The sequence below is a fragment of the Coccinella septempunctata genome, chromosome 1 (genome assembly GCF_907165205.1).
Source record: "Coccinella septempunctata chromosome 1, icCocSept1.1, whole genome shotgun sequence".
In the NCBI taxonomy this organism is placed as follows: Eukaryota; Metazoa; Arthropoda; class Insecta; order Coleoptera; family Coccinellidae; genus Coccinella; species Coccinella septempunctata.
The window spans coordinates 3,646,753-3,670,973 of record NC_058189.1 but is presented as its reverse complement, the minus strand read 5'-3'; the positions used below and the strand labels follow the sequence as shown (position 1 = coordinate 3,670,973).

The window sequence follows — 24,221 nt, the reverse complement described above, 5'->3', positions numbered from 1 at the left end:
TGTTATCTGAATTATCACAAAGCAATAGGAGAAACTTATCTCGTGATGACTGACTCAACCATATGGTTTCGTTTAGCGAAGCTCTCACGTTAATGTTCGAGATCATTAATCGCTCAATTAATAAACGAGTTTATTACAAGATTTTTCCTTCGACCACATTTTGAATTGAATGTGAATTCTTGATTGCAAAAATTTTCTATCGATACCTAGTCAAATTTGACACTTTATAAATTTTCTATGTTCATATCGGAATGTTGATATTTTTATGCGGTCAATTGAATAATTCGAGAAGTCCATAGAGGGCATTTTAGAGTTGTGATATTTTGAGTAAATCATATTGTTAACTTTTCCTATAATATTTGTTAAAGAAGCTGGTGGAAGCTGGAGTTGTAGTACATAGATATGTTGATTACTCTCTAACCATCATAATTTTTCTGCAACAAAAATTTGGGAAGCTGTTGAATACTTCTATCTTCTATGTTCGATTACCCATGACAATAATGATTGTGAGTGTAGTTGTGAAGTGTGTTCTAGTGTTGTGTTGTATGTACCTATATTTACTTTCCTTTCTTTCTTTATTTTTTTTTATGTATGTTCGAGTAGACCATAGGCTAAATAAATAAATAAACCAATAAAAGCGTTCATTAACAGCTAATTTCGCGTGGACGTTAAACAGTGCTATTATTAAGAAGTCGGCGGAAAAAAAATTTAATATAATGTCGAATTCCCAGTTAAAAAGTGAAAAGTTTTTATCGTTTTTAGATATTTTCGAGAACAAAGAGGTTTGGCACGTTTTCTAAATCGACAAAATCGCAAAATTTGGTTATATATTCAAGAAAAATATAGATATCGTGAAGAGGTTTCAACTAATGGACTTTTCATGAAAATCGAGCCTATGACTACTTTTACCAATCTAGTCTGAAAATACAGGGTGGGCAAAATTCGTTGTCCACTGAGTTTATCGCGATTATAAGAGCTAGAAAAATACGTATGACACATTTCCTAGCTATTTTTCAGAAAAACAAAGAATGGTAAATACCGTACCTCCTACGATTCTTCGTTTTTGTGTTTTTAGCAAAAAAAGAAATTTAGACGATTTCGGAAATTTTTTATAACTTTTTTGTATTTGAAGTTACAGATCTGAAACTTGAACCTTGCACTTTTTCACATAGAATCCACTGTCAAGCTCAAAATATTTTTTCTTTTTGAATCATTAGGCGAACTTTCGTTTTTTTAAATGCAAACTTTTATTGAATTTGTTATTTTTGAATTGAAAAAAACCTTTTTCACTAGATTCTACGTATGAAAGTTCCTAAGAAGGTTCAAGTTTCAGATCTGTAACTTCAAGGACAAAAAAGTTATGAGAACTATTCGAAATAGTCAAAATCTAATTTTTTGCAGATTATTCAAAAACGAAAAATCGTAGGAGGCTACGGTTTTCACCATTCTTTGTTTCTCTGAAAAAGAGCGTATAAATATGCTATGCCTTTAATTCTAGCTCTCATTGTTCTCGAGATCCCCTCAGTAGACAACGAATTTGCCCACTCTGTATAGGGTGAGTCTTTGACCGTACAAACATTTGGACAGTTGATTCTTGACGTCAAAATAAACACTTTCAAAATCCTATTTTTTGCTAATGACTCAAATACGAAAAATCGTAGGAGGCTACGGTTTTCACCATCCTTTGTTTCTCTGAAAAAGAGCTGGGTCATCCATTTCCTTATAGCTCTTAGTTCTCGTGATATCCTCAATAGACAACGGAATTTGCCCACCCTGTACAAGAAACAACCAACATCAAGCAATTTGGGATACCCTGTATATGTTACGGCTAAAGGGGTGAACATAACCTTAAGTTTATCTTCGAGGACAGCCAAATGTTAGTTTCTTCTTTCTTTAGCCGGCTAAACTTAAGTGTAATTACAGCCCCTCGGCTAAAAATGTAGAAGCAAATGGAAAAAGAAGCAGAAGCATTGGCTTGGTCTTAGGGGAGGAAAATTTTCGGCAATTAAAAAAACTGTATAATGAAGTATTAATTCCAAGGAAGGAACGGAACAAGGGGATGAGATTCCAAGTATCCCCATTTCACGGTATTCATTTTCAATATTGATCAAGGATTATACCTACAAATTTCATCCGCTGAAACTGACAGTAGGGTAGGTCGTTCGACTTACTGGCTAATGCGAAAATATATCTTTGTCGTCCGCTTGAATATAAAGAGGGAGCTTTGTCTGGCCTGAATTATCGTTTATTCAAAAGGCCCGAGGACGGGGATGAGTTGAGTTCGCAGGGTTGATTTTCGGTTTTTTCGTACACACACGTCGCGGACTAAGATAAACTGAGGACGTTGCGAGATTTATCGTCAGATTGAGCAATTTGTTCCCGTGTCCAATTTGGATGTAAAGAGACGAGATTAACCTTTTTCTTGGGGAGGGATTATACTGCGGCTGTTTGTGAACGAGTTGTTGATACGAGTAGTAGTCGAGGAGCTGACGATGCTTAATCGGTATTTACTCGAGCGTCGTGGAGACCTAGTGAATTTTTAAGATTAGATGGTAAAAACAAAAAAAAAAGTTTTATGATGTTTGCACTCCCAGATGTGGGGAAAGCGTCTGCAGGTTTTCAAAGATGTAACATACTCGAGCGTGTCAGATTTTTATACAGAGGGTAATCTCGGTGTTGCTGATGTGTTGACCCATTAATCTGACAGTTTGAACATGATAACAAGGCTTTTTTTTTCAAATATCTCCTTCCCTGTACCTCTAATCGTTTCTGTATTGATTATGAAAGTTGTAGATAATAAAATTCTATACGAATTTTATCTGAAGCAATTTTACATACTCTCAACCGTTTTCGAGTTAGAGGGCGATAAGGGCGAGGAGCTTAGTCACACATGCGAAAGGCCAAGGTCAATGTAGAAACCCAGTCTAATGTACACTCATCCCCATATATCTCAAAAACGTTAAAACGTAGAAAAAATTGCTTCGGACGAAATTTGTGGAAAATGTTATGCTCTACAGCTTTTATAATAAAAGCAGAAACAATTTGAAGCCCTAGAGAGGAGATAATTAGAAAAAACTGATTCTTGTGGCCTTTATGGCCAATGTTTTTTGTTTCGGCTTGCTGAAGCTGTCAGATTATATTTTTTCCGTTATTCTTGAATCATTAGCTTCAAAATAAGAAAAGAAGCCACTGTGCTCGAGAATGTCCACGTGACTTTTTTGTTGCAAGTTCAGCGCCCTCCCACACATTTGCGTCACGCTCAAATTCTCAGATCGAGAGAATGTATACTATTCAAGATTTAATTAACCACATATATCTCAATCTGACACTTTCGAGTATGTATAATGATCGGTTTTTTGGTTTTTACTAATCTGACTCTCCTAGACAATTCCCCCTATATGCAGATCTAATTTTTGGTAGAGGTACTCTACAGGGTCCAAGGTATCTTCCCTTATATTACCTAATCTGACACGCTCGAGTAAATCCCGAATTTCCCTCTTGGGTTCCCCAACCATATCGAGTACTTCAGTTTGTAGCAGCGTTTTCAGTTGGATGACACAAAAATACCGAATTTTTATGTTTTGGAATATGTACAAAAAGTTATGGTTACTTTTACACCCTACCACAATTTTTTTTATATACATCTGAAGTAATCTGAAATAATAAGGTTAACAAATCTTAAACAATTAACATTGGATTTTTGGTTTCAGCAACCTACAGCCAATCAGTGGATAGAAACGGTATGGGTACCGGAAGATCGCAGCTCAAAGTTACTTTGTCGAAAGGTGACCTCGGAACAAAATTCGAATGTCGAGTCGAAAGTACGGCACTGGAGCATCCAATCATAGCTTTCGTGGTGGCCGAAGTTTATGGTGAGTATTCAGTTCAATTCATCGATGTCATAATATTGCGATGTTACACTGCACTGTACCGATGAGCGACAATAATCCCACAACTGGTGTACATATGTTTCAGCATCTCTGGGAATTCCTGCGCTAATTCATGGAACGACAATGCTTCCTCTCCGAGATACAGGGTGTTGAATTTATAGAAAAAAATGTTTTTTATTAATAACTTTTCAATGCTCAAAATATTTTTATGATATTTTGTTTTAAGCATCAAACAGCACTTTTTGCATATAATTATTTCCTTTATTTTACCAGTGTCGCCTGTTCTGCATCGAGAATTAATATTTTCAGACAAAAAATGATACGCCACTGATTTTTCCCACAAAAAATTGCTTAAGGCCCGTTTGCACCAATCCCCCTTGAAAGGAGTACTTAACTAAGCCTCGTTTAAAGTTATTGGACGCTTAATTTTACTCCCAGTTGCACGACTGTGGCTTAACAGAATCTTAAGTAAGGGGCCCTTAAGTTTTTATATCTAGTGATATTTCAGTTTTTTATTTTGGTGCAACTTCATCCTAGTCCAATAAAGCCATTTCGTTGGTTGGCCGATTGCCGATGATCATTGTCATTTCATTAACCTAACTTTATTGTCCTGTCAGTCAGTGTCAAGGATATTATTATGATATTATCAAAGAGTAACAACTTTTTGTTGTCGAATTAGCATTAATATTGATAATGATAATGATTGTCAAATAAAAGGTACCTAAGTTTATATAAGTACAACACTTTCTTTGTAAGGTCTTGTGTGAATTTGTTTGACTAATGTTGAAGAGGAACGTGAAGAAAATGTCCTTATTGTCCTTGTTAGTACGAATACGATGAATGATTGCCAAGCAAGTGGTGGTAATCTACAAAGGGCACTCAACTTCTCAACAGAAGAAAAGAGTTTGTTGCTAACTATAGTATGATTTGTGACACAAAATTGAAAATTGAAAAACTGATGGCATAACAATAGAGGCAAAAGAAAAGGCTTGATATTCAATAATGAATTCATTCAATTCAAGTTCTGCAGCCAGTTCAACAAATTATTCTAGGTTAGAATCCCGCCCTAAAATGTTTAGGTGGTCATTACAGGAGCGCTTAAATTTAAGGTTAGCTTTAGCCATTTAAATGTCAGTTAACAGTTGGTGCAACATAATTTAAGTTATATATATATATATATATATATATATATATTCTTTTGAATGTCAGCAATACATTTTAGTTATCAAAAAATATAGCATATGTATGAGTTTCAGCAAAGGTTAGTGTAACGGGGTACCATACAATTTGGAGTATGATACAAGAGCTTGGGAAAAACCTCAGTAAAAAAACCCTGTCTCCCCGTGTGTAGTGTAGTGATGTCAAATTTGTTTACAGAATAAGCTTTTAATACTGAAGGGCTTCCTTTTCATTGACATGAAAATTTCTTTATCCTCTTTCCATTTCAAAATAATATCTGAAACAAAGAAAGAGAGCAGAAAACGGAAAAAAAATGAATAATAAAGCCTTCATCCAAACTCATTCTAAGACTTGATGTTGACTGAAGAAAAAAATAAATAATCATAGGTACATAACCTGTTTTTCAATTGCACTGGGAGGAATACCATCTCTGCGTAAAAAATCTTCTGCTGATCTTGGTGGAGGATCACTCTCGTCGTTAGAAATGCCTTCAGTACTCAAATTAATAATAGCCAAATCCTGCTTTTGACTGGGAGGGTCTTCCGACCAGGTCCAGTCTTCCAAGTGATGATTCTTCTATTCTTCAGTTATTCGAGGAACGCTACAGGACCCTTATATTGGGGAATCATCTCCCATAGATATAATTTAAGTTAAGGGTTCATTTTAAGGGACACTTAACACTAAGTGTGTTTGGTGCAAACGGGTCTTAGATATTCTTATTATTTAATTAGGAGTAAATTCGATCTCTTGACTTTTTGACGTACGAGGCACTGTTTCCCAGTAAAATAATAAAACACATTCGAAGTATGAATCATTTTGCTGAACACATAATTTTAACATTTTTAACACCCTCTATCTCGGAGAGGAAACATTTCTCGACGTATGTTTATACGACGGATTAGGGCTTATTTTCGACGTAGAATTCGTGGCTAAAATTTGGATATTCGAGGTCGTTTTGGTGTTAATTGGCAACACTTTCTGTATTCCCTCTGTATGGAAGCAAATTAAAATTCCACTTTCCATTTCCCGCCATTTGCGGCATTTGGCACCGACTCGACCATCAATCCCTTATCGGGGCGCCCCGAACAAAACCATTCCGTTTATGGAACATTTATTTCCATCGTCCCTGATTCATGGATCGGCCCTTTCGTCGGTCGAAATTTCCGAGCGGCGACGCTTTTTACTCTAATTTGATTAAGGGCGCGTTCGGCCAAAGTGGACCAGCATGTAATTGACCGAAAACGATCGGGTCCCGAAATATACCGGTGTCCTAACGGTCGACCCCTTCTGGTAATTTCGACGACCTAAACAACAGAATCCGAAACCGATATATCAGCCCTCTCTCTAATGGACGCTAGGCCTCGATTCCGAAAGCGCACCAGAAAGAAATCCATTCGTTCGTGTAAAGGGACGCACATTACGAACGGGTTTGGCCGATATTCGGTACGAAAGAATGGTTTCTGAAGAAGACGTATCGAAATGAACAATATGTTTCATTATTCTTACAAATTTTGTCAATTCACGAATTTTCAATTCCAAAATGGGAATTTTTTTCTTGTTTCTAGGAATGAGAACATTATTATTTCAGTTACTGGTAATGTGTAAAATCCAGCATTCTATACGATGCCTAGGCATTTCTCCTCTAAAAATGACCTTCGAAAAATTCCCAAAAAGTCGGGTCCAGTTAAAACTTAATCAAGACCAAACGGTAGTGCCGAAATGGATTAAATTCTCAGATTTATCATTAGAAGAGTTGCTCTTTCAGAATATATATGTTTAGATCTACGATAATTCTTCTGAAAGATACGAGACTCGAAAGATGACCTCCGAAAAATTCCCAAAAAGTTGGGTTCGGTTAAAATTTCCTCAAGAATAAAAGGTTGTGCCGAAATGAATGACGTTGTCAGATTTATTTCTGGAAGAGTTGCTCTTTTAGAATATGTGTCACGTTTAGATCTAGGAGGATTTTCCCCAAAAGATAAATTACTCTAAAGATAAAGATATTACTAGAAGAGTTGCTCTTTCAGAATATGTATCACGTGTAGATCTATGATAATTTTCTACATATTTTCTCACCTTCTCATTGAAATACACTGCGCAAAAAAATTAACGCACATTCTGAAAATCTCTGAAACTTTTAATGAAAGTTAACTCTACATTGACCTTATAACTTATTTTTTATGTTCTCTCGGGAAGGTTTTGAACGAAACAAGACACATTAAATGGAAGAAAAATTCAGGATTTCACCGAATCTTATATGAAAGAAGAGAAATTAACAATTTTCAAAATACCGAAATGCTGATAAGTGATTTAATACTTGGTATTTCCACCCCTTACGTTAATTACAGCTCGGCAACGACGGTTCATACTCAAAATGAGTGATCTTGAAATGTTCTGATCTAATCCTTCCCAGATTTCTCCGAGTTGGATTCCTAAGTCATTAAGAGTAGCTGGATGATTTTCCGAACTTCTCAGCCTTCTATTGAGGTTGTCCCAAACCTGCTCAATCGGATTGAGATCTGGACTTCCTGGTGGCAATTCCATTCGAGAGACCTCTTCAAGGTACTCCTGGACGATGCGCGCACGATGGGGTCTGGCATTATCGTCCATAAAAATGAAATTTTCACCAATGTATGGGGCAAATGGCACTACATGCTCTTCAAGAATGTTCCTTATATACTTATCAGCATTCATAGCTCCATTATCAACGACCACTAGGTCTGTGCGAGCAGTCAAAGATATTCCACCCCATACCATAATCGATCCTCCCCCAAAACCAGTAGTATTCAGGAAATTGCACTGAGCATATCTTTCATGTGGACGTCTGTATACAAGGGAACGTCGATCACAATGGTAGAGGCAGAATCTAGACTCATCTGTGAAGAGAACTCTTTTCCAATCGGCCTCTTCCCAATGGATATGCTCTCTCGCAAAATCCAAACGCGCCCTTCGATGGGCTGATGTAAGAGCTGGGCCTCTTGCCGCGACACGAGGCCTTAAATCATATTCTCTGAGGCGATTTCTTATTGTCTGAGTGCTAATTTGCATCTCATGAGTTTGCTCAAGCTGAATTTGAAGGAGGCGAGCGGTTGCAAACCGTTGTCTCAACGAAGAAACTCTCAAGTAACGTTAACCCTGTCCTGCTCTTCGGACATTCATACCTGTCTCCCTGAATCGCTGCAACATTCTGGACACACTTGTATGGAAAACTCCAAACCTTTCTGCAATTCTTGTGTATGTCCACCCTTCTTCTCGCAAAACTACCGCTTGGGCACAAATTGCGTGTTTCGCGTTGCATAGCGATCGAGTGTAGAAAATCAAACGAAAGAAAAACTATTGATCACTAGAATTGATCGAGAACAACTGATTTCAGAATGGAGCCAATACATTCAAAATCTGATAATATCATCTTTTTTTATTCCTGCTGGGAAAAAACATCTGTATTGAAGAAAACCGTTGAAAGTGGATAACATATGCATGCATAATTCTGATGAAAATAATTATCATTGAGAACACCTCCAGTTGTAGAATAAATTTGAGATTTCCATAATGTGGGTTAATTTTTTTGCGCAGTGTAGATAAAAAAAACTCCTGAAGTGATACGGGCCGATATAGATTCTGCTAACTGCTTTTTTGAGTCTTCATAATTTGAGCATCACTTGAAAACATCGATCTATAATAATTTTTAATTTTTTTTTCAGTGCGACCAACCAAAATGGAAGTCAGCAGTGTAAATCGAAACGCTATAGCCGGGATGAAAGTTATGTTGCTCTGTGATGTTCACGGTGCGAAACCTGCGGCTGAAGTCACGTGGTTCAATGGTTCGAGCGCTGTAAATACGAGCTTCTACGTGTCTGATCGCGAAAGTAACGTAAGTATAACATATCCCAGTTCATAAAGAAGATCAATGTTATAAGCATGTCGTATTCGAAATGCTTTATTCTCATTTTTTATTTTTTCGAACTATTATTATGGTCCTTTTCTCTCAGGGGGTAAAAGCTGTTCCATAACAATGCCCACATAATAATGGGAAGAACACAGACATTCTGAGTTACATTTAGTCCTTATTCCAAGTCAAAAATCGAAAAGATCAATGTTATAAACGAAATAATATGGTCTATTGGGTCATCATGGGAAAAAGCTAGGTTTTTCTCGCTACTTTACCTTTCTTCTTCTTCTTCTTCTTCTTCTTCTACTTGCGGTGCCCCACCGGGCTGAACTGAGGCCTCGTGACCCATTGTTCGCTCGCTTGTAGTTGGAGAGACTTAAACTCTGTGATACGCTGACAAAAATGCCACAAGTCGACAGATAGGTGTCCCTCTCACCATAGGAGTTGTGGGTGTTCTGTTTCCTAGATGTGTCATCCTTAAGTCCTCAAGGTTGATACAGAAGAACAGAATGTGTTCAACTGTTTTCTCCGTGCTCCTGCACCATACTTTACCTTAATGCAGATCACGCATGATCTGGGTACTTGATTTGGCTGAAGGTAATCTGGTATTTTCAGGGGTGGCACAGCTCATTATGAAAACTTAAAGTGGCTATATATTTTTATCAGGTCCGAATCGGAAAAAATGGTAGAGGAAAAAAGTGTTTCTTTTGATCTCAATAATCTACTGTTAAAATATTTGTATAAGTCAAAGACTCACCCCTATAGGTCCTTTTCGGTGAAACGGTTGTTTTTCACGACTTCTACCTCCTGTTCGAAAAGACTCACTTCAAAAACATCCTGTTTATTATATTTCATTCTGATTCTCCAGTAATAAAGCATTCAGCATTAACGGAAAAACAGAAACAGAAAAAACGGATTGAACGAATAGGTGGGTACCTTATTAGAAGTTTGCCGCTTTTCTCTTCTATTTCGCTTTTAGATAATTCGATGAATAGATAATTCGGAAAAAAATTCCCAACTCAATTCCACATTGAGGTACTCTGAAAATCCATTAGTTGCTCATGTCGCGACTCAGAAATATAGACAACCCTTTCGGGGTATAATTCCGTTCAACTGTTGTAGCAAAACAATGGATTTTTCCATTAGGCGCCAGTATTCAATGAAAAAGTTCCAATCAGGTGAAGAAAATCCAAATGGCTTCCGTATTCGTATCGTTTTCGCAGCATCCTGATAATCCGGGATAATCTCCGTCTGCTGTCTATTGAGTTTTTCGATCGCTAGGGATTTTTGTTGTTTCGTTGCAAATCCTATTCGAAAACATTTTTCAATGAGCAGTTAAGTGAAAACCAGTTTTGGTTCATCCTCTGCGCATTTTCATACGGACGATTATTGCTCGTAAGACCTTCAGCTTCCAGTGGCGTATCCAGGGTACTGCTTAGGGAGGGGTAATGGATTTCGAGAAACCATGGGCTAATTTTCTTGAACTTTTGATATAATAATAAGAATCAATTCAGTCGCATATCTTGTTCTGACAAGGTCAAATGAGGCCGAAATCACTCTCGGCATCTACTCTTCTTCGAAGGAACGTTCTTCCTGTCGGGGTCCTGACGATGACAAATTGGCTACTTCGATTCAGACCGTAACACTTGATGTGGGTATACATATCAGCGGCAGATATGCGTTTGAAATAATTCTCATTAAAGTATTAATTACCTCACTGTTATAGGCGTTATCTTATTTACAATTTTTGATATAATATGCGATTTGAGAAGTCTCAAATCAGTCAAATCCTAATCAAATTCCATCGATACCAGCATATGTCCCAGTACTTGTTTGTGGGCTGCATACGTTTGAAGGTTCGGATTTTATTTTAATCGATATACTTTATGTAAGATGAGATAAAAAAAAGGGTTTTGATTTCTCCAATGGGGTGTAACACTTTCCCTGATTTCCAAATGATATTCTTAGATGTTTGAATGTTCAGAAAACAACATAAAGTTGGTTCTTTCTAATTTTTTGTTGTAATAATATTGACCAAGTGCATATTGCACCCAACTACTAGGCAAATTTTCACTTTACACGTTTCACTCTTCAAATAAAATAAATTACATAGAAAAGCACAGTGAAAATTCAAGTGAAAACTAAGAAGGAAATATATTCCTTCGAATCAAGATATGAACTTTTCGAATTAAATTTCAGAATTTTAAATTTCAGAACAAATTTTTCAAAATTCAGAGTGAAAAGTTATGGAAGTTTTTACAACAATAATTCGACAATATAATTACATAACATTATTAACAAATTATTGTACAAGTAGGAGGCTATAAGAATTTTGAATGAAACTAATAATTTTACTGGTAGTTCTTTAATGAGGTGACCGGTTTCGTAGAAGCTAACAGCTCCACATCTTCAGACCGATATACTCACTACTCTAATTGAAAGTCAAAGAAAAGATAACAATGTATCATTGATATCAGTGCCGTAAGTTTGCAACGTAGTTGGAGAATTGGTGGATTTTAAGTATTTTTATTTTTTTACACTCTTTGACTTTCAATTAGTGAAGTATGTATATCAGTCTGGAGATGTAGAACTGTTAGCTTCTACGAAACCGGTCACCTTATTAAAAAACTACTAGGAAGAATATGAGTGTAATTCAAAAATTACTACACTCAATTAATTACTTTTGTGCAAAAAGATGGAGTCCGGTGATATGCAAATTCATTTTCTCCTCTACTCTTATTTTCTCGTTATACAGTGTGAGCCTTTGACTGATACAAATATTTCAACAGTAGATTCTTGAGGTCAAAAGAAACACGATTCGGCTCTGATAAAAAGTTATAGCCATTTTAAGATTTCATAGTGAGCTGTGCCACTCCAAAAAAAACAGAATTACCTTCAGAATAACTAGCTAAATCTGTGACACTACACACCTGTGGATCCTTTAAACAGAGTTTTATTCAGCCAAAGTACCCTATTTTTCAAATTTCACAGATATGATGATTTGAACATAAAATTACTGGAAAACTGGGCATAATACGAGAAAATATGAAGAATACTTTTATTTTACAAAACGCTAAAATATTCATTAGATAGCGTCCAGCTTAGTTTCATGCCACATTTTTCATTTTAATGTATTGAAAAAGAAGGTGCGACTTACGAATGCTTCGAACTAATATACAGGGTGAGTTTTCAACTCGTACAAATATTTTAACAGTAGATTCTTGATATCAAAAGAAACACTTTTTTCCTATGCCATTTTTCCGATTGGGCCCTGATTAAAAGATATAGCCTAAGTTTTCATAATAAGCTATGCCACCCATGGAAATACAAAGTTACCTTCAGAATAACTAACTAAATTTGTGACACTACACATCTATGGATCAAACTACCCAATTTTTCGAATTTCAGAGATATTTTTTATTTTTTAACATCAAATTGCACGAAAACGGCGTATTATACGAGAAAATATGAAGAATACTTTCATTTTACAAAACGTTCAAATATTCATCAGATAGCATCGAACTTAGTTTCAAGAATTGGATTCTTTGAATTTTTGGTATTTTTATGGTACGCAATGGTCATAATAGGAATACTGTTGAAAGTGGGTGATATCTTGTGTTCGAAAAAGATTCATCAAATAAATGCAAAACAGCAAAACTATATTCCGAAATTCATTCCATTCGATGAAACCGTTTGTGGGATAGAACAAAAATAACATTTTTATGATTTTTCAACAGCCTGTATATTTTAAACCGAGCCGATTTGGACAAAATGGCATAGGAAAAAAGTGTTCCTTTTGACGTCAATAATCTACTGAAAGAATATTTGTACGAGTCCAGGACTCAATTTGAGAATGTTCTTGATTTGCATTGCTTAAAAAGTTTCGAACATACTTTCGTGAATATTCTGTTTCGTCATTACGGAAATGTTGTTTTACGAGATATAGGCCTATTATCTCCATCTAGAGTGAACGCTGAACCGGAATAAGACTTTATATTATTATTTATTTTTCTCTGCCATTAGCCGGGGATGCCATAATTCACGAAATGAGATACAGAGATAAATCACGTAAAAATGTAAGTCTCACGTCGTATTTCTTCGGGGGCTGAGAAGAGCTGATTTCGAAAGCTACTTTCCATCCGCTCCCAAGAAAAACGTGATTCTGTATAAAGATTAGCGTCCTTTTACGATGTCGCAGATTTGACTTATGAGTTTTCTCGTTTTTCTAAATTAGGAGTGGTCTCAGTTTCATCTTTCCTTCAGAGCCTTCCGAAAATTAATTATCTACACCGAAACTTTCTTTATATCTACCCCTTTGTCTCATTATGGCAGATCTTGGGCAGGGGCGTTACCAGATAATTGGCTAAGGGGGTGTTATTCCAAAAACATTCCAGAATTTTGAGAATTTTGAAGAAATTGAGCCCGAATATTCTGTACTCTTTCAAAAATAAAAAAACAAAGAGGAATATCAAACATCAACAATGATGAGAAATTAAAACGTTTTTTTGACACCTTCAATCTTGAATAATTTGAGAGGTACAAGTTTCGAGAGAACGCACAGTATACAGTGCATTATATTAGTCATTCAGCACTCCAAAAAAAGAGTTAATATACGAGTTTCTAGCTTAATATTCTTCATTCCGAGGTTAAGCCTCAGTTATGATTGGACTAGGTGTAGGTATGAATAATAAAATAAGCATTAAGATCCAGTTTCCACACAAGATCTAGCTCTATTTTTGTTCACATTCCCTTTCCTGTTTGTGTTACCACTTTTTTAAATTATCAAACTTTAAAACGTATAAACAAGTCAATTCTTTTATCTATCCATGTTCAACATTAAGGGAGAAATACACTGTTTCACAATACGATTTCAGAAGATGAATCATCTTAAGACATCAGACTCATCGCGAACAAATTAGACAAAAGGGAGGTGAAAGATGCCTTATCCAAGTGCACCTCTCTGAGGGAAAACATTGCCCCCTATTTTTCACCGTCTCCCTTGACGATACCTTATCGATTCTTAAATAGTTAAATAGATAGACGAGCAAAAACCGAGGAACAAATCACCAAAGGAACAAGGAACACGTTTAATCAGACTCCGGACTACTTATCTTTCTTCAGTTCGAAATTGTAAAGGAAGGTACACACATCCACTTTTGCCCACCTGATGTTTACTTTTGGTGCATTATTTTCGTTGAAAGAGTTTCGAAATTGAGCACAAAAAAACGTAAATCTTCCGCCCCCTCATAAGTACTACACATAAATCATATTTAATTGTTGATATTTGTTGATTAACTAAGAGGGGGAAGATGGAACTGTTTATGATTTGAGGATAAGAAAATAATAAATCATATTCTATTACTATGATTTTATTACCACACTCGATAGGGTAATGAATATTTTATTCATGCCGAGTCGCAAATGATGCTACAGAAAAGAAGTGTCTTTTTTGACCATAAGAAAATATATGATTAAATATATATATATATATATATATATATATGTTCTAGTCAAAGACTCACCCTTGTATACTTCGAAGACTTTCCTCTGCTGTATCATATCTTAATTTGAGATGTCCTTGCATTGCAAGTCTCAAGTGCTAAGATGCTGTGCATTTGGAGGACCGGAAAACGCATTAGAACCTCGTAGAATTTTTCATATTTTGGTCTTCTTTTCCGAGATCTTTCATTTCCGAGATCATGAAATTCTACAAAAACATATATACAAGGTGACAATTCGAAAACTTGCCAGTCCAAGGATAATTTCAGAGAAAATGCCGGAACAGGTCAATTTCTATTCGTAGGGGGACATACAACCCTAGGTGTAGAAGCTATCACCCCTAAATTCTCATTAGCGAATAGGGAGTGAGATTTACCTCAATTGAAAAATAACTTGACCCTCTACATGAATAGGTACTAGGGTTTGCAAATTTTTATGGAGTCCTCGAGTTACAGGGGCTGGAAATTTGAAAATTTTTCAGGCCAGTTATGTCTCTACAAGGATGTTTTCACAGAAAACGCCGGAACAGGTCAATTTTATTCGGTGGGGAACATGTTTCTAGCAGATTTCTAAGCCAAAATCTCCTCAATCTTAGGTGTAGGGGTTGTCACCCCCAAATTCTGAGCTATAGCTTAATAGGGAATACTCCTTCTGACGAAAATGATGTATTTTTTATGAAATACCTTTGAAACGTCACATTTTGAAATAACCATTTCAACCGTTTCCCAAAAAAAAATATTTTAAGCACTTAAAAAGGAAAAATAAAAATGGGTATTTAAAATTTAAAGCGTTTCATGTGGTTTGCAAAAGTTGGCAACATCGACTGAAATATGCCTTGATAATAAAGGACAACAAATACATTATCTTGTTGAGATAGACAAAGATGGCTGTCTATGAAGTCTGCGACGAACGAGGAAGGTCGTAAAATTTTAAGGCCGGTTGCAGTTGATGCTCGCCAGTAAGTACGCGCCTGTAGATCAACAGCTGTTATTTTATAAACAAGCTGATCGGACATTGTTCTTTTCATTGTCTTGTATGCGCTGTTGCCAAATCGTAAACTCCGCACAAAGCGATTTAAATTTTAAAACCCCATATTTGAAGGGTGATTTTGAATAGTTTCCGCGGTGAATTTGAAAAAATCATGAATGAAACTGCTAATTATTCAGTTTAAACTTGCATATGCATTGATAACCCAAATTGAGGAGAATTCCCCATTAGAAGACAATAGTGTTATATAGAGGGACATATTGTCTTCCAATTGAGGTTTAGCTCACCCTCTATTCCCTATGAAGAATTTAGGGGCGATTGCCCCTACACCTAAGATTGAGGAGATTTTCTCTTACAAATTTGCTCAAAATATGTCCCCCCCCCCTTTAAAAATTGACCTGTCCGGCTTTTTCTCTGAAAACATCCTTGTCGAGATATATATTTTCCATCTCAAGTTTCGAAATACCAGATGCGCACAGAATTCGCCACTTCAGAGAATGACTCATTTGTGTAATGGTGTGAATGATCATTTCAATTTATTTTCCAATAAATCTAAACAGTTAAAGAAATCCTTGAAAAATCATTATTCATTATAATAGTTCGATGAATGTATCGTTTCTTGTTTTCTTTAATTATATATATGTTTTTTTTTGTACTATGCTATATTTTTCTTCTCTCTCTTTCTTGATGTTTCATTTTTATATTGAGTTCAATTGAGTTGTTTTTCTTTTATTCATTATTATATGATTATACCTCAATTTATGTACATGTCACATGTGGATACAGTAGTGGACTTTAAATAGTCCGTTGTATTCCTTATTTCTAATAAATAAATAAATAAATAAATATTTGACCTGGCAAGTTTTCAAATTGTCACCTCCTGTAACTAATTTAAAGAATCATTGAAAATTTGCAAATCATACCTAATATTCACGTAGAGAGACAAGTGATCTTTCAATTGAGGTGAATCTCACCCCCTATTCCCTATTAAGAATCTAGGGGTGATACCCCCTACACCTAGGGTTGAGGAGATTTCGGCTTACAATTCTGCTCAAAACGTCAGTCATACTTTGGAGTTTTCAAATTAATACTCAAAGGACATACTGAATTAAGAGTTCTTTTTGGTCATTTCAGAAAAATAATCAAGTGTCTAGCCTCTCAGTTTCCAGTGAGTGGGCTGTTAGTGATTTCATTACGGTGCTGAGGATCAACGAGTTAACTTGAGACAGTAAATTATCTAAACACTATATTTCAAATGTTGTAAGGTATCAAGGAGTTGCCTTGATTCCTTAAAATGAAAAGGTTTCAGTGCATATTTTTATTATCCATAAAAAAAAGTAGTAACATTTGTTTTGAGAGTTTGAGAATTCAAGTGTCCTCTCCCAAGGTTTTCAGGTCCAGTTCTACCACATGTAACGAAATTATCCAGCATTTCAGCAAGCAATTATTGAAGTAAATACTCGGGCATCTATGTAGAAATATCGTGTGTAGACCAACCTTTCGACAGAAATGAAGTGGTCTCGGCTAAAAGGTCCCGAGACATTTCTCAGTTCATTTTCTGTGAATAAATATTTGATTCGGAGGCATCTCACAAAGGAAAGTATGCTCGTCGTTCAGGTATAAAACGGAAAATGACCACCGCCCGCCGTATATGGGAGAGGATGAAAGTGGCCGCTTTCCAGGGACTCTGGTCGAATTCGAACGGAGTAATTTCATTATCGGAAGCAGTCCGGCGAAAAATTGACAAAGGATCATCCTTACCAGGCTAGAGTTCAACATACTTAATAACGCCGGTTCTTTACCACAATTATTTCCGATATAGTGACATGTAAAAGTTTAATTCCTAGAAAGCATCGTGTTGCAAACACCGAAGGAAGTTTATCAATAAAGATCTGCAGGCCAAAGCTCTCCGGTAGATTTTCATGTAGCCGAGTACAGGGTGGGCAAATTTCGATGTTTTAGCACTACAGCTTTTAAACCAGAGGAGATAGACAAAATCTGATACCCCATTCTAGTTCTCTTTTTCTGATAAACTTACAATAGTAGTAGTGATTTTTGGCCACTTTCTTTTGTTTTCGAGTTATAAGCAAAAATTGGAAAAATGGCGATATCGAAATAAATTTATATCTCCGCTAATACTGATGATAGAGCTTTGAAATTGAAACATTATACAGGCACTTTTTTACGTAGAATCCAGTGGCGTGCTCGCCTTTTCAGTAGGATTTTTAAATACGAAGCTATGACCCAAAGTTATGTTTTTTTGAATGGGAACACTAGTTTTCTGTTCAATTTTTTGAGAGCTTAATTTTTACTGATTTCAAAAATATATAACATCATATGGTTTGTATCAATATAAATAATAGAAAATGGTCAAAAACCTTTTTTCTCAATATTTCTATGATTTCAACTTTTGAAGAGCACAGAAAAATAGAGTTTCCTATAACAACAGCAGTCTCCTTCCGGCAATGTCATTCTTTCTATGCTTTTTACCAATTTTCACAAAATTTGAATCAATATATATTTCATAAATTTTCATAATGATGAAGGGACTCGTAGAAGGAGACAGTGGTAAACATACGATGCTATATGTTTCTGTGCTCATCGAAAGTTGAAACCATAGAAATATTGAGAAAAAAGGTGTTAAAACATTTTCTATTATTTATATTGATACAAACCATATGATGTTATATATTTTTGAAATCAGTAAAAATTAAGCTTTCAAAAAATTGCACAGAAATCTAGTGTTCCCATTTAAAAAAACATAACTTTGGGTCATAGCTTCGTAATTAAAAATCCTGCTAAAAAGGCAAGCACGCCACTGGATTCTACTCAAAAAAGTACCTGTATAATGTTTTAATTTCAGAGCTCTATCATCAGTATTAGCGGAGATATAAATTTATTTCGAAATCGCCATTTTTCCAATTTTCGCTTATAACTGGAAAACAAAAGAAGGTGGTCAAAAATGACTACTACTCTTGTTAGTTTCTCAGAAAAAGAGAACGAGAATGGGGTATCAGATTTTGTCTATCTCCTCTGGTTCAAAAGCTGTAGTGCTAAAACATCGAAATTTGCCCACCCTGTACATGAAATCTTGTGATGAATTCTTGCTGTCGATTCCGTTCGATTTAATTAATTTTTATCCTTAACATTTTCAGAGAGACGGAACATACACCACGAAGAGCACCCTCGAATTCGTTGCCAGTCGATACGAGAACGGGAAAACTTTCTATTGTAACGCCGAAAATCAAGTAACGAGGAATAATAATGAACCGGCCCTTCATGGAAACGTCCTCGTGGAAATACAATGTAAGTTTTTCAATTTGGACTACTCCAAACGCCCCAGATTCTCGATATATCGCGCACCAGCTTCCGAGAGGTAATCACGAAACGGGGGCGGCATCAGCGAGCAGAAGTTTGAAAAGAAATTCAATTAGCATTTTATGCTGGTCATATCGACAGTGACAGCCGATGGAAGGGAATAGATTTGAAATCGATATTCGACAGTGAACAGCTTTTCTGTTTCTTTGGATGAACACATAAATATATAATGAATTCAAACAATAATATCAAGATAAGAAGTGTTTTGTGCAGGAATTAGTTGTCGAAGTTTCCAATGGAATTCACGACCTATGATTCACTCTGAATTTTCCATTTTTAACTTTCTTTCTTTTTTATATTTTGGTATCTGTTTTTATTCCGGAATGATTCTTGTGCAGTTAATATATTCCTGAAATGGTTTAATTGTTTCATTCGGTTTTGCAATAATAAGCCTAAACTGATCTTCTATGCACTCGATTATTATCTATGTACGAGGATGTATTGATATCTAGTTAGCCTAGACCATGCATAAAAAAATATTGCGTTACCATAGCAACGAACAAGAACTCATTAGAAGTGTCAGTGTGAAGTTTGAGGTCAAAAAAGTAAACCAGAGATTGTGAAAATCGAAAAATTGGAGTATCGAGCCATCATCAAGTACCTGTATTTAGAAGGGTTAAGAGGTAAGCAGATTCACGAAGATATGCTTGATACCCCTGGTGATCAATGTCCTTCGTATGCGACCGTGAAAAATTGGACTGCAAGCTTCAAAAGAGATAAATTTTCCATTGAAGATGATGACCGATCGGGAAGGCCAGTTTCCCCAAATGTTTGAATGTTGATCAAAAGCGTGCAAGGGTAGAAGCATCGCGTTCGATCTGTGCTCGATTTGGAAACGATGTAGACTTCTTAATCCGAATTGTTACTATGAACGAGACTTGGGTACATTTCTACGATCCAGAATCAAAGCAACAACCAATGGCGACACTCTGGTTCTCCAAGACCTGTGAAGTTTCTTGTCCAAAAATCTACTGGAAAAGTTCTTGCTTCAGTTTGTTGGAATTGCCATGGAGTGATCATAATTGTTTTTTTGGATAAGGGTAGAACAATAACCGGGGATTACTATTCGACATTACTGACCATTATATGGGAAAAAAATAAGGAGAACACGGAAAGCTATCCAAGGTTGTTTTGTGTTTGCAGGATAAACGCCCCTGCACACAAATCTCATGTTGTCATGCAAAAAATTCGTGATTTAGGGTTTGAATACTAGAGCACCCCTTTTTTCAGCAGATTTGGTTCCATCCGACTATCATCTCTTTCCTCAACTGAAAAAAAGTTTAAAAGGTCGTGAATTTTCTTCCAACGAGGAGTTAATAAAAGCTGTGGAGGTCTGGTTTACAGAGCAATAAGAAAAAAAATTTTTGAAAGGTCTAGGCCGAACTCAGTGTAACTGGGCAGTTTAGCGACAGCATTTCATGTGGAAATTTTTGCCATTAACCTATGCGCCAACCATATCTGCTTGAGATGGGTTGGACGGATAGGTCAATAAAAATCCTAACGGATAGCCAAACTGCCTTCACATCTCTCGCAGCTGACAAATGCAATTCTGCCCAGGTACTCGAATGCAGATCTTACCTCCCCAAACTGGGAGGTCACAACAGACTGCAACTTATTTGGTTACCTGGATACTCTGACTTCAGAGGCAGCCAGTTATCGGATGCTTTAGCAGGAGAAGGTGCAACCTCAACGTTTTTTGGCAGGAACCTGCTATAGGAATTACTGATTCCTATAGCGAAAAAATAGCTGGATATGGCAGAGGGTCCTGAAATATTGGCGCAACCGTTCTGGACTGCGTCACTCTCACAGGGCCATCTCAGTGCCTCCCAGTGAATATACCAGCCAATGGCTGGGATTTTCTAGAACCAATCTGAGATCTATAAATGGCTGTCTTCACGGGATATTGCAGGCTCAGAGCTCACGTACACAAACTCAGTATCGTCAATGAGTCACTCTGCAGGTTCTGCCTAGAGGAGGACGAAACGATTGAGCATATCCTCTGTAACTGCCCGACGGCAGACAGGAGAAGACTTGGAGTCTTTAGTTCTCTCAAGCTGAACTTAGAGGAACTCAAGAATCACTCCCCCTCTGACATCATCTGCTCCCTGAGTAAGATGGGACTTCAGGGGGAAGTTCAGCGCTCTGAGCATGTTTGTTTGCCACAATAGTCCGCTTTGGTCGTGGTGGCACTACAATCTGTAATCTATACTTCCATTTTTGTTATATACAGGAGGGGTGAACAGAAAGAATGAAAAGCATGTGGAATTAATCGTTGGCAGACGAGCACTCAGCTGATCATTTTAGCTTCTTATTAATTGCGATATCTTAGTTTTGCGAGAAATTACAGCACTTTTATTGGGTGATGGAGGGGCCAGTATGTTCTCCAAACCTTAGGGAAATCGAATATGCTCCGGATATGTTAGTAAGAAGCTAAAGCTCTCCATTGAAGGGCCGAACCGAGCCAATTGTGCATCGTGAGATGGCTCGGGCTCGGCAAAAATTTCCCCAGAGACGATGAATATGCGATTATGCAATTCCACCGTTTCGGGTTCGACAGTCAATGGACAGCTTAGGAAACGGTGTCTCTGCAGTGGAAAATCGGGCACAATTGGCAACTGCCCTTATCTAGATTTAGGATGATCTGTTTCAACAGATTTTCGATAACTTTATTCTGAACATGGAAAGACGGTTGACGACGGTGATAAGAGCACCTGGAGGACACACAACATATTGAGCTGAACTGAAAATTTGACTTGAATTGAATGCTGAATCGCAAAGCTCAAAGCTCTCAACGTTAATTTCAATTATAATAATACAGGCTGATAAATGCTGGGACAAAAAACGTCCATACAATAAGACTTCCAAAATGTTACAAAAAAGCGTCAGTTCCTCTTTCAAGTTTTTCTTCCAAACGGTTGGGCTTAGAGCATTGGGCAAAACAATATCTACCTTTTGATGGAGATACTCTACCAAGGTTCCAGAAAATGAGAATTTCATCTGCAAAAAGTAGGCTAATTTTGAAATATCGAAAATAAGTTACAATGTGACCCCATCTGCACTTATTGTCCTATCGGACAAGAAATCATCTCTAGCATTATTGCCACATCGTTAGTAAACACGTTTCTGAAGATAATTGGTTATAGTTGATTCATCACATTTTCTTATAGATCCACCTGTTGTCAGCGTCAGTCCACTCAACATAACTGTTAATGAATCGGCCAATCCGTTTTTAGGATGTAGCTATGTAGCTAATCCCCAGGAGCTACAGAAAGTTATTTGGTGAGTTCATATAATCATTCATAAAGCAGAAAGTTTTTTGTATTCAGTTGTTCGTCCAACTAATTCAAAAATCGTTGTTTTATTTCTAGGAGTAGAGACGAAAAGAATCTAAGTTTATCTGACCAGCGATACGAAGGAGGTACAATAAGAAATCCACCTTTGAGGATAAAAAATGTTTCCCGAGAAGATATGGGATACTACCACTGTTGGTTGGAGAATTCTGTGAATATGGTTAAGTCAGAAAATAGTATTTTCCTCAATGTTATGTGTAAGTTAATCGATGTTCTTAAAATAACTTTTTTTACTGTACTCTCTTTCGAATAGATCCTCCTGTTGTGACTGTTCTGATGGAGCCAGCTGTGGTCAAAGCAGTGGATAAATCGACTGTGATTCTTGAATGTAATGTAACAACGGGAAACCCGTCTAATTTACAAAAGGTAGGTTCAACTTGAAACATCGTTTGCTGTTTTGATGAATTTCTGAAGAAATAGAACCTAATTGTGCATATTCTCGTAAAACTTGTTTTCACATGTAGATTATGTGAAAGTAACATATGGCAATCCATGTTCGTTGTTCATTTCAGGTGAGGTGGTACCTAGGTGGAGAACTCATGAAGGAACTACCAGAATGTAATTACACCACATACGAAAACGGTACCAGGGACAGCGGGGGACCTTTCTGTGTAGGCGTAGATCCGAGCATATTGAAACTTGAAAGTGTTCAAGAAAACTTCGCAGGGAACTACACTTGCCAAGGAATGAACGCAGCTGGCTGGGGTGCAGAGTCTGAACCCCAAGAGTTAATCGTATATTGTGAGTTCATAATAATAATAAATTCATTGAACGTATAAAAGAAACAAGATTACAAATGGTTCACAGTTTTGGCTCCTCTAGTAATAAATCTCGAAATTTTATAGACCTCGGTGCAATAGTTCGGTCTTGACGAATTTTTAATTGACCCCATCTTTTTCGGGTCAAATTTCGACATGCGTATCTTCTAGGAAAAACGTCGTAGATTCAAATGCTATAAATATTCTAAAAGAGTAACTTTTCTAGTTTTAAGTCTCCAAATTTCATCCACCTCCGTGCAACCCTTTGGTCTTGAGGAATTTTTAACTGACCCCATCCTTTTGGGAAGGTCACGCATATATCTAAGTAGGAGCTCCCACCAAAGTAGCGTAAGCACTGACATGGCACATACATGACAAAGGCGATTCATAATTTTCAGATATCGCACATCTGAGTGAAGTTTCAGTAATCAGTATGCATCGCTTCTGTCATGTATGTGCCATGTCAGTGTTAGGCTACTTTGGTGGGAGCTCTCCCTTATTAATTTATTCCTATTTGAAGAGGGAAATAAAATCTCTCAAGTTCTCAAAGATGTTTAGCCATGGCCCTCATGGAACTGCTTACATCTGCTAAGGTACATATTACCTATCAACTAAATGAAACATGATAAATATTTTCCTTTCATGCATTTCAAAGTGGTTATGTGTATGTTGAAATCGTACTTAGGAAGAATTAATGGAGAAGACTCTCTTCAAATATTTAATACCGTATCATCGCATACAACAAATATATATTCCCCATACACACAGTCACCTCATACCAATGAAGAAAGGCAGAGGGGAACCCTATCGCCTGAATAATTCATGAGCGTTCTCCGGAATATTTCCAGAAGCCTTAATTGGGATCAGTTTGAAAACCGCACGAAAAGGAAAAGTGGAATCATTCAGGTTATGTCTAAGCCTACTTGCGATATCAGACCAATAAAAGTTAATCTCAGTTGCTTTTTCAGGAGTCATTTTCATCAAATAAAAGTTTATTTCAACTCCTCAACTTGAAATTTAGAAGAATTATATTTAAATGAATACTAAACTTTTTAAGAATTAGAATATTAGATCATTTGGAAGCTGTTCTATTTTGATTTCAATATTTTGTCTTCAGTCTTACTTGGGAATTGGAAATGGGGATTCAGTGTGCTCATTTGCATTGCGCAAAAAAATTAACGCACATTCTGAAAATCTCAATTTTAATGAAAGTTAACTCTACATTGACTTTATAACTTATTATTATTTTTTATGTTCTCTCGGGAAGGTTTTGAACGAAACAAGACACATT

General features: G+C 36.5%; 1 protein-coding gene across 9 annotated transcripts in view; it reads left to right on the top strand.

Moving 5' to 3' along the window:
* Positions 1–24,221, top strand: part of LOC123322654 (hemicentin-1) — a 637,965-nt gene that overhangs the window by 578,833 nt on the left and 34,911 nt on the right. For all 9 annotated transcript variants that reach the window (XM_044910626.1, XM_044910618.1, XM_044910620.1 and 6 more), the window contains 7 exons: positions 3,711–3,872; positions 8,771–8,940; positions 18,600–18,750; positions 21,990–22,101; positions 22,191–22,369; positions 22,426–22,538; positions 22,685–22,913. In XM_044910626.1, coding sequence (XP_044766561.1) covers positions 3,711–3,872; positions 8,771–8,940; positions 18,600–18,750; positions 21,990–22,101; positions 22,191–22,369; positions 22,426–22,538; positions 22,685–22,913 — 1,116 coding nt within the window. The remainder of the gene's footprint in view (positions 1–3,710; positions 3,873–8,770; positions 8,941–18,599; positions 18,751–21,989; positions 22,102–22,190; positions 22,370–22,425; positions 22,539–22,684; positions 22,914–24,221) is intronic.